The 9,731-nt window shown below is 28.7% G+C and overlaps 3 protein-coding genes across 4 annotated transcripts; 1 reads left to right on the top strand and 2 right to left on the bottom strand.

The window, feature by feature from the left end:
* The first annotated feature begins 1,393 nt into the window (after window positions 1-1,393).
* Window positions 1,394-3,780, top strand: LOC122500928. 2 transcript variants are annotated; one of them, XR_006301520.1, is made up of 6 exons: window positions 1,394-1,611; window positions 1,972-2,006; window positions 2,189-2,300; window positions 2,476-2,542; window positions 2,811-3,022; window positions 3,103-3,780. XR_006301520.1 is itself a non-coding variant. In XM_043610097.1 (6 exons), exons 1-6 carry the CDS (start codon window positions 1,573-1,575, stop codon window positions 3,171-3,173), a joined length of 462 nt encoding a protein of 153 aa, XP_043466032.1. In that variant the 5' UTR covers window positions 1,397-1,572; the 3' UTR covers window positions 3,174-3,780. The 2 variants fall into 2 exon arrangements, 1 of the variants encoding a protein (XP_043466032.1); XM_043610097.1 differs by having other exon boundaries at window positions 1,397-1,611; window positions 2,811-2,948.
* A 25-nt stretch (window positions 3,781-3,805) lies between these two features.
* LOC122500773 (neprilysin-2-like) lies at window positions 3,806-7,012 on the bottom strand. The gene is made up of 8 exons (XM_043609858.1): window positions 7,009-7,012; window positions 6,276-6,506; window positions 5,835-6,046; window positions 5,554-5,730; window positions 4,984-5,469; window positions 4,612-4,903; window positions 4,284-4,504; window positions 3,806-4,183 (listed from the first exon to the last, which is right to left on the bottom strand). Exons 1-8 carry the CDS (start codon window positions 7,010-7,012, stop codon window positions 3,848-3,850), a joined length of 1,959 nt encoding a protein of 652 aa, XP_043465793.1. The 3' UTR covers window positions 3,806-3,847.
* Window positions 7,013-7,749: 737 nt separating this feature from the next.
* LOC122500944 lies at window positions 7,750-9,635 on the bottom strand. The gene is made up of 4 exons (XM_043610120.1): window positions 9,123-9,635; window positions 8,912-9,028; window positions 8,398-8,648; window positions 7,750-8,276 (listed from the first exon to the last, which is right to left on the bottom strand). Exons 1-4 carry the CDS (start codon window positions 9,210-9,212, stop codon window positions 7,865-7,867), a joined length of 870 nt encoding a protein of 289 aa, XP_043466055.1. The 5' UTR covers window positions 9,213-9,635; the 3' UTR covers window positions 7,750-7,864.
* Between the last annotated feature and the right edge of the window lie 96 nt (window positions 9,636-9,731).

The raw sequence follows: 9,731 nt of genomic DNA, 5'->3' as shown, positions 1-9,731 counted from the left end.
AAGCCGGTAATTTATGCCGCGTTCAAGAGTATCGAAACATATTTGATATGTATTTTTTTTATCGAATTTCATCTAGCTAACTAACTTACAAACTAAATTACTAATTAACTTACTAATTATACTAACCAATTAACTTAGTAAGGTATTAAGTAGCGCTAAGTTAGTTATTCAGTAATTAAGTAAAAGTAAGTTCCCTCACAGCACCGGGATATTCAGGATATCCCAGAGACGTCCTGGGGATATCGATTTGTTTTCGGAAGTTTGGATATCTCTGGGATATCCTAGGGACGTCCATGGATATCCAGAGGATAATCCAGGGATATCCAAACTTCCGAAAACAAATCGATATCCCCAGGACGTCTCTGGGATATCCTGAATATCCCGGTGCTGTGAGGGTTGTTTAGTTAGCTAGTTAGTTAGTAACTATAAGTTATGTAAGTAATTTAGCTAATTAGTAAGTTAGTTAGTAATTAATTTTATTAGTTAGTTAGTAAGATTGTTAGTAACTAAGTTAAGTAAGTTAATTAGTAATTAAGTTTTATAAGTTAGTTTATTAGTTAGTTAGTTAGTTACTAATTAGTTAGTTTGTTAGTTAGTAATCGTTGACTTGATTTCGATTTGAAATATAAAATTTCAGTCATAGTAAAAAGGCCTTTTTATGGGCTCATATAAGGGTTAATGTTTTTATTATTATGATTAAGGGTTGATAAGTTAATTATATAGTATTACCATCTATCATTGCATATTTGTAAAAAGGAATCATTACTCTGGAAAAATTATTTTGTTATTTATAAATCGTAACTTCTAAGACTTTCATGTTTTAGGGTTGATACATAGGGGTGCTTTTTCATTATGATCAAGGGTTGTTGAGTTAATGGCAAACCAAATAAAAGGTGGCTTATTTGTAATTAGAAAACATAACATTTTGTTAAAAATCATTGACCAATCGAAGAAATCCCCGTATGATAGGGTTGATAAAAGTGCATTTAAAGGGGTGGGTTTTTAGGGGTTTAATCATCAAATTAACGTTTCGGTTGTTCTTATTGTTCCTTAATTTTTAAATTATAGTTGTAAATATGAATCATTTCTTCTTTACTTCTTTTACAATCTCTTCTATAGGCAAGCAAATTTTGACCATTTTTAAGCATCGTTCTTTATTAAAAACTTAAATGAAAAGAAAACTGTAGAAGATCATAAGTCCATCAGTAAAATTTAAGAAGATGACAAAGGCAGAATTGCTAATATAACCCGAACACGATGATTCTCGGTCAAAACACTCTCGAAGCACTCTGGAGCATGCAATCGATCCAACTTCGAATCAAGTATTCCTGATGTTAATCCTTCAGAGTGCCAGCTGTACAGTACAGAAATTTTATTCACAATACGCGCATGCTTAGTCAATTTTAAGTACATTTTGCTGAATGACAACAATAGCAGAAATACTAAAAGTCAAAAGCAGATATTCCTCCATGGAATTTTATAGTTTTCTACGCAGTGTGATTGTGTTTTGTAATTTATTTTTCTCTTCTTTCTAATTAGGTTTATTGGGAATAATATAAGCAAGTATCGAATATGCCGGATTTTTCAGTTATTACACACTGTCCCTTAAAGGTGAATATGATTTATAATTTTATTATTTGTTTTCATATTTGACTTACGCTTCGGATAATTTTTTAATTATTAATTGTGTATTTCGAAATTTTATGACTCATCTTGCAAAATTAGATGTGCAAATTATCAAGATTTTCATACAGAAATCTATAATTTTTCTAATTTGTAAAAAACGTAAAATTTTATTATAATGTTAACACTACCTATTTTATTTTATTTACTGTTTGTAAATTTCATTTATTTGATTAATATTAACCTCCAATATGTTTTAATATTCATTACAAATTAAGTTCTTTGTCTATTTATCTCCAAGGTAAAAATTAGGTTTAAAAATTTATGAAAATAACTTTTAATTTTCAGATAATTTTTGCTATCCACTTCTTCCTCGTCTCATGGTAGGATTTTAGTTTTAATTAACAAACTATTATAATTATTTTTAATTTACAATTTTATTTTTGTAATTCCGGTTAGTTTGAAAGATTAAGTAATTAAACTTTTATTTGGAAATATAACATTTTTTATTAAAAATAAAACTTCTTTAATGTTGGATTCCAAAACGAATTCTTTATATTTTCAGGGGCCTCCAAGGATTCTTATTTTCGCAATCAATGATATTTTACAATGTTCTATTTTTTATGTGTCTTTTTTGGGCTATTCACAATACAGAAACAGATGAATCCCTACAGTTTGTAAGTATTATTCCTCACGTAGGAACTTAACAATAAACTTCTAATATCTAAATTATGAAAAATAGTTTGCGACATAAAACTGATGAACCATTTCTCTTTGGGATTTTATTGTGAAATTTGTTGTTAAAAAGTTTTTGGATTACAAGCTTCTAAGAAAAATTTACTTCAATTCTAGGCCTTGTTTATTAACGTACTTTCCATATTATTTGACGTGGTGGCATTAGTCGTTTACTTTCCAAGTGGTAAGTCAAAAAATTAATATTTATTTTTATTATTGAGGGCCTGGAACGGATAACTGCCTGCTACGCATTAACTGCGAAAGGGACTATACCAGTCAGACAACAGTGAACGCCTCTAGGCCTCTCACTAATGTCTGACTGTATAGTCTATAGTCCCTTTCAACCATGCGTAGCACGCAGTTATCCGTTTCAGGCCCTCAATTAGTTGAAGAATTGAGAATAAAGAAATTGATTAACTTTTTCAAGTAATTTTATTAAACAAACTTTACAGGTACCTATGAAAAATTCTGCGCAGTAGGTATCATCTTCAACACCTGTGCGCGAGTATTTTCCTCAATATTCCTTCTACGAATTGGTAGAGCAAGAGGTGGACCTTTGGCGATGATGTTCCCTTCGGATCCGGCAATGGGTAACGAAAGACCATTCAATTAATCAAAAGCTTTTGCCATAGAAATTTTTTAACACCTGTTTACTTCGAATTATGTAAATAATACCGTTTCGTATTTATTTATTACAACACTCTTATATGACAAACTGAATTAAATTAATTTCTATTTTTAAAGGTTTTGGAAGACAAGACTATGAAGACATATCGAATCCAATGCCTAATAATTCCGATTTCGTTGGAATTTAAAGTAAGTATCAACAAAAAAGATATATTTAAAATCAAAAGTTGTCAAAATTTATTTTTTTATCAGGAAAAAAATTCGTAGCAAAAAAGATCTATTTTGTAAAATGTACAATATTCTTTGGAGTTAATTTAATGAATTGTTAATCAACAATTAAAGGGAAAAGTTGATAGAGTCTATAGAATGTTAAAAAAAGATTTTTGCAAAGAAATGATATTAGTCCACATTATAGTTACTATTAAGAATTCAATTAGAAATATAAGTTATTATGAATGAGATTATTTACTAAAGATCGGACTAAACTTACTAAAAGCGTAAAAAAGACAGTTGCTGATCCCATAGAATTTAATAATGTTATACTATTTATTAAAGCTTATATATTTAGTTAATAATTTTCATTCATCAAGCGAGTACATAATAGGAATACTAAATTATTGTCATTATTATTCACAAACTTGTAAATTTTATTTAAACAAATATTTGTTTATGTATTTGTGAAATGAACATGTTTTTACGCCATATTCAAACTTAATTATAATGCGTTTTTATTTTTTGCAAAATATTTAATGCAAATAGAATCTTGTGATATAATAAAATGTGTACAGTTGTGTATTTAGAAGTCTGTTTTATTTAAAAAAAATTATTTTTACTAGCACTAGTCCATTTTTTATTAATAATTTTACCAAACAGAACATATATTTTTTGCTATCATCTTAGAGTCACTTGAACAATTAAAATCTTTTGCGAATTCGGGTCTATTGGAAAATGATCCCAAAACCCTGAATTCTGCTGGACTGTATATGTCGTTAGAAATTTTATTTATCAACTCTTTGGGTCTGTATTTAGTACACCAAATTTGAGCAGTACTAATCCAGAAAAGTTGAGATTGTGTCAATTTTGTATCGTAAATCATTTCAGGTCCATGCACTTCTACCCATTTTTTGTAAGCTAAATAGGCAATTTCTATCCCCCCATTATCTGCAATATTTTCCCTTTGGGTGCTGCGTCCGTTTAACTGAAATTATTAGATGCAAAATCGTTCAAGTACCTATAATTTTGTTTTGCAATAATCTATTTTTAATTTTCGAACTGAAAATTAAAAATATGGAACTTACATTCAGACTAACATCTTCAGCTGTGTAATTTTCATATTGCTGAATAAAACATTCAACTTTTGAAATATATTTCTTTGCTTTCTCCTCTGCAATCTTCTTCATATTTATATCGAAAAAGTGAGTAATTTCGTGAGCTATTAAAAAACCGATAGCACCATAATTCATGAACGAGGGTCTATCTTTACTATAAAAAGCTCCTTGAAGAATACCTCCTGGAACGACTAAAAAATACAATTTTAAATTTCAATTAAGTCTGAATAATGTTAATACTTTATTTAGACTTCACCAAAATTTAAAATTACGAATGCTACTAAAAAAATAGACTTACGAATGCTATCAATATTCAACGAATAAAATGCATCTACAATTACTGGGCTGACGCTGAAAGTCCAACTCTCCTTATCCACAGGTTTTTTCCACAGTCCTAATAAATAATTAGTATTGAATAACGTTAGATTCAACATCGATTCGACATGATCTCCAATCGTTATTTCCAGTTTTTCATAGAACTCATCAATCTTTCCATCATCGAGGTGTTCATCGGCATAAGCAATGAAAGCTCCCATTGATTCGAGTTTGTCTAATAAATATTTCTTCGTTACATCGTCTACCCAATTCAGCTAAATTAAAATAAAAGTTACATTTTGAAACATGAGTAAAAAGTAAAAAAAGTAATAGTAAAAGTAAAAAATGTTTGTACCCTTCTCAAAAGATTTCCAAATGCATCTCTTATGTTTTCGAACATTTCTCGTACATCACTTCGAGATCCTCTATTAAAATATTTATTGACATAAATCGAACCAATACTGTGTCCAAAGTTATCCATTGCATGTAAGACACATTCTTTCCATCTAGGTTCTCTTTCTTTTTGTCCAACGGTATCAGTTAAGTATCTTAACTCTCTCATTCGGACATTGTCGTCTAGATAACTGATCATCCCTTTGACTACTTTCCACATAATAAAGTTTGCTTGATCTCTTTTTGGAACATGCTCTATTAACTTTTCAAATTCACTGAAGAAAGTGGGATTCTTGACTAACACCGAATCGTTTTCGTCAATTTGATTATCTAAATTCAGTAAACTGTTGAAGTACTGTTTCCACGACATACTAGTATACTTTTTTTCAAGTTCCTCTATTGTCAGGGAGTACAGCACACTTTCATCTCGATCCTCTGGCGTTGAAATCTGTAAATTATGAAGTGCCTTCAGATCTCTTTCAGTTTTGTTTGTAACATTTGAGATCATTAAAATTTATTAAAATTCATTTACATTCACTAAATTCATTTCTAATTCGAGTGATTTTTTCAACTCCCATTTGGCCTTTGTTTCGTCAGCTCCAAAATCAACTGCTATATCAATCATGTATTTGTAGTAAGCTTCAACAACGTTATTGCTGAAACCTTGTTTAATATTTTCATGAGTCAGATCAAGTAGTGGTTGATCAATCTAAAATTTATTATTGTAAAATTATTATGTCTGAGTGAAGAGTGTGTAAATTAAACGAACAAGATTATACAACTATGCGGTAAAGCATAATTTTACCAACTTACATATAATACTCTTTTTGAACTGTTTTTTGAATCAATAACAACTCCTGATTCGAAAAAATTAGTTAGCGGAATACTTTCTCTTTTAAATTTATAAACTAATTGTTGCCAGTTAAAATTCTCTTCTCTCCAAGAATCTCCTTCCAAAACGGGCCATCCACCTAATTTCTTCAAAATATCAATCGCAGTTTGCAAGCCCTTCTCATTTATTGCAACTAAAAAAATTAAAAGCATCTTTTTCTATTCATGTCACTTTACTTTATAAGGGAGTTATTTCTATAACCTTAGTTACTTGGGTAATTGATAATTAATAATTAATTAACAATAATTAAATAATGGTAAGTGGTAGATAATAAATAATTATTGGTAATTTATTAGTAATTAACTTATAAGTAATTATTAGCAGTAATAATTAATTTCAGAGATAATTGCACTACAACTCACTTTCATTTATGCAATTTTTATAAAAAGTCTTAATTATTTTCACATGTCTTGTCTCGTTATGTTTGATTTCCTCCTCGAGAGCATCTTTCAATTGCACTTGAATTCTATCTTCAACAAAACTAAAAGCATCAACATATGTTTTGTCATCCGGAATAACAATAGAATTTATAAATTTACCGCAAGCAAATTTGTAAAAATTGTCGCACGGATCTATGCTGTAGTCTAAATTCTCTAAAATTTTGGGCAAATAGTTAAATTACCGTTATATGGAAACAGTATAATTAAAAATTTTTTTTTCATTCTTAAGAAATTTAAATAAATACTTAATATAATTTAATACTTCTGATGTAAAACTTACCAATTGCTAAGAAGTTATTTTGTCCATTTGTCAATGTTAAATAAAGAGACGTCACATAAAATATTAATAGACCTCGTTTAGCAGATTGTCGTCTCTTCCACAAAGTGAAACTTGAAATGAAAAATATTACAAAATAAGAAATACCAAAGTATTGTACAAAAAATAGTTTATCTATTGTTTTAAATACCAAAGTAATATTTTAGTAAAATTTGTTATAATTTAAATCAAAAAGGAATAATGAAAATTTGCCTACTTGTCATTGTTGATCATTTTGAGCTTTTAGCAAAAAAGAAAACAAAAACGGAAATCACTATAAAGTGCCAAAAAGTTTAGAAATTATGTCCAGCAGTTAATTTTTGCCTTTCACGATAATACCCATTTCTGATCTATTTATATGAGTGCTAATCGAACTATTCACCACTCTTAATATAATATTTTAATTTAAGATAACAATTACCTTATTTTTTCGAATAACTCAGAAAAACCAAATATTATTTATTTACATGTTTACTTTTACCTGCGGAATAAATTAAAGTTAAATAAATAATGTCTTTTCAACGAATTTCACGCATTAAATGTGACAAAGCTAGCCATTTTTCAAATTTGTGGGTTTAATAAACTTTGACACGTGTAATATTTATTAATCAAAATATCTTATTTTCGTATATGATCAAACGTGAGCTTTTCACATTCTTTATTCAATTGGATATGTTAAAATGTGTCTAGCACATTAAACCCACGTCAGTAGTTAATTGTCTAAATAATAAATTTTATTTTATTGTATATTTTTATTAAATTTTAATTATCTAGAATTACCAATTCTTTTAAATTCAGTTTACTTAATTCATATTTAAAGATTGTATTAATATTTGATTTTAAAGCAGAGTCGCAACTATTCCAATAAATATCTTGTTTGTAAAACTATTTACTAATTTGATTCAAAAAGATTATATCGATTTTCTTTCTTTTTCAAGTATTTATTGTTACTGCATCATTTTCTTTATATTTAATGATAAATATAAATAATATAAATAAATGTAAATAATGTACAGAATTAATACTTTAAAGACCAAATTAAGCATGAAGAAAGGATTAGAACAAACTATTATGTTTGACTTACTATTTACTTATTTTAATGTATTTCAAGATATTTAATTATAATATACAAATAGAGGTTTGGAAAAAGTAAAGTGGGGAAAAAAATAAAGGAAAAGGGGACCTCCAAAATATCTTATGCAGAGTGCAATTCAATCCAGTGTATTTCATCATAATATTTCCAGCTGCTTGAACTGAACATTAATTTTGATATACTATTCTCTTTTCCTATGAACACAAACGAATCGATATTTTTCGATGCTAATAATTTTGCAAAAGCGTTTGTAACAATTTTTGCGTATCCTCTGCGTTGACAACGATCAATCGTTTGAACAAGACTGATAGCACCAATTTCCGACTGAACAGCCCAAGAAAGAAGTTGGCCCGTTTCTCTTGAAAATAAACCTAATCCCCCGTTAAAATTTATCATTGCTGACACTTGTCTGGTTGTTAATTCCGGATCCTCTCTACTTCGATGTGGCCATAGAGCATGTATCAAAGGTACATGACTATGATCAAGTTCTCTCAAATAACAGTCCTCAGGCAATCTAGTAGCAAAATCAATTGTCTAAGATTTTTAATTTTAGTTTCTTCTTAGTTGTATAGCAACAGCTGCCATTAAAAAGTATTGAGAGTCAATTGATTCAAAATTGTACCTCAATTACTTACCTCACTTCTGTAATGGAGCATTCTTCTTTGGACTTAAAGTAACAATCCAACTCTAAACACCACTCCATTTTTATCTTTTTTTCCACCTTCAAGAATTCGATGATGGAGTTAACAGTCTGAATGAGTCGGGATTGCATCGCGGGGAAAAAAATTCTTTTGTCCCATTTTATAAACTTAGTTTCAGTCACAGTCTTGTACAAAAAATCCTCAAAACCTTCATGCGCAAAAGGAAAAACTAAGTAAATTGTGATCTGTAAAAAAGTAAATTATGGATTCTGTAAAGAATCGACAATCATAGAACTGATTTCGCTTAAAAGATAACTCCCTAATCATAAGATTTTTAGATCCTTCAAGTGCCGAAACATTTAATTCATAAAAATGTTAACGCTTGTTGTCTCATCACGATGACTTCTAATTTAGGTAATTAGATCTTTAGATCGAAATTTTTATTTTACCAGAAAATTTGATTAGGGAATCAGATTTACAGGGATTGCATTATCGACAAAATACTCACAGACGATATTGCGATGAATATTCCAGAATTATAATCTCCATGTGGACAATAAACTGTAATGGGGATATTCGGTTCTTTTAATTTCCATTTTTCTGCAGTACGTAGGTAATAGTAACACTAGAAACAATAGAAAACCTAATATGGTTAAAACTACTATAAATGCTCTTCAAAAAGAGACTAGAAAGAATTAACCACACTTTGCCATACGTACTTGAATATTGGCAGGCCAATTATTCTTCAGTGTTTTCGCAAGCAATTTCCATTTCTCTAAAGGTAGTGGTTCCAAAATATCAACAGACATTTATAGTAAAAGAAATTTTTTTTTAATGTTAACTTAGAAATGAAATACAAAGAATGGGTACGAATTTCAGGAAAAAGCCTCATACAAGTGTTGACATTGAAATTTAAAAAAAAATTACATAAGACAATATTTTTTATGGATACTGTTTTATCTTAGCTGAGTAAATTGAAAATTGTTTTATCAGAATTTAACAAAGACTTTCCTTAAATATATCATATATCGGTAAACGACAGATGTTTGTCTCTAAAAATAAAAAATTATACGTTGCTTTAAAAATTATGTGTAGTTAAAATGTTAAATAATAAAAAAGGCCTTATCCAAATATTTTTACAAATAAGAACACATGGATAGCAATTACGTAATTTAATTTCACCTCGGCGAGAAATTCGGTTTCATTTCGACATATAGAATTAATTAAATTTTGACATCAGTCATATATTTGACACTTTAAAATTATATTACACAAACAAATGTGTCATCAACGTTTGAATCGACAATAACAATCATAAAGTTGCTCTT

The sequence above is a fragment of the Leptopilina heterotoma genome, unplaced genomic scaffold, assembly GCF_015476425.1.
Source record: "Leptopilina heterotoma isolate Lh14 unplaced genomic scaffold, ASM1547642v1 Lhet_191, whole genome shotgun sequence".
Classification (NCBI taxonomy): domain Eukaryota; kingdom Metazoa; phylum Arthropoda; class Insecta; order Hymenoptera; family Figitidae; genus Leptopilina; species Leptopilina heterotoma.
This window is presented reverse-complemented; position numbering and strand designations above follow the sequence as displayed.

What these genes read in the sequence shown, in the direction of transcription:
- LOC122500928 (XM_043610097.1), top strand. Translation starts at nt 1,573, where the DNA reads ATGCCGGATTTTTCAGTTATTACACACTGTCCCTTAAAG. An exon ending in CACTTCTTCCTCGTCTCATG is followed by an intron (nt 2,007 to 2,188) that starts GTAGGATTTTAG and finishes TTATATTTTCAG; the next exon opens with GGGCCTCCAAGGATTCTTAT. An exon ending in CCCTTCGGATCCGGCAATGG is followed by an intron (nt 2,949 to 3,102) that starts GTAACGAAAGAC and finishes CTATTTTTAAAG; the next exon opens with GTTTTGGAAGACAAGACTAT.
- LOC122500773 (XM_043609858.1), bottom strand. An exon ending in GTTCAAAAAGAGTATTATAT is followed by an intron (nt 5,731 to 5,834) that starts GTAAGTTGGTAA and finishes AATAAATTTTAG; the next exon opens with ATTGATCAACCACTACTTGA. An exon ending in TTGGAAATCTTTTGAGAAGG is followed by an intron (nt 4,904 to 4,983) that starts GTACAAACATTT and finishes ATTTTAATTTAG; the next exon opens with CTGAATTGGGTAGACGATGT.
- LOC122500944 (XM_043610120.1), bottom strand. Translation starts at nt 9,212, where the DNA reads ATGTCTGTTGATATTTTGGAACCACTACCTTTAGAGAAATGGAAATTG. An exon ending in ATTGGCCTGCCAATATTCAA is followed by an intron (nt 9,029 to 9,122) that starts GTACGTATGGCA and finishes TATTGTTTCTAG; the next exon opens with TGTTACTATTACCTACGTAC. An exon ending in TATTCATCGCAATATCGTCT is followed by an intron (nt 8,649 to 8,911) that starts GTGAGTATTTTG and finishes ACTTTTTTACAG; the next exon opens with ATCACAATTTACTTAGTTTT.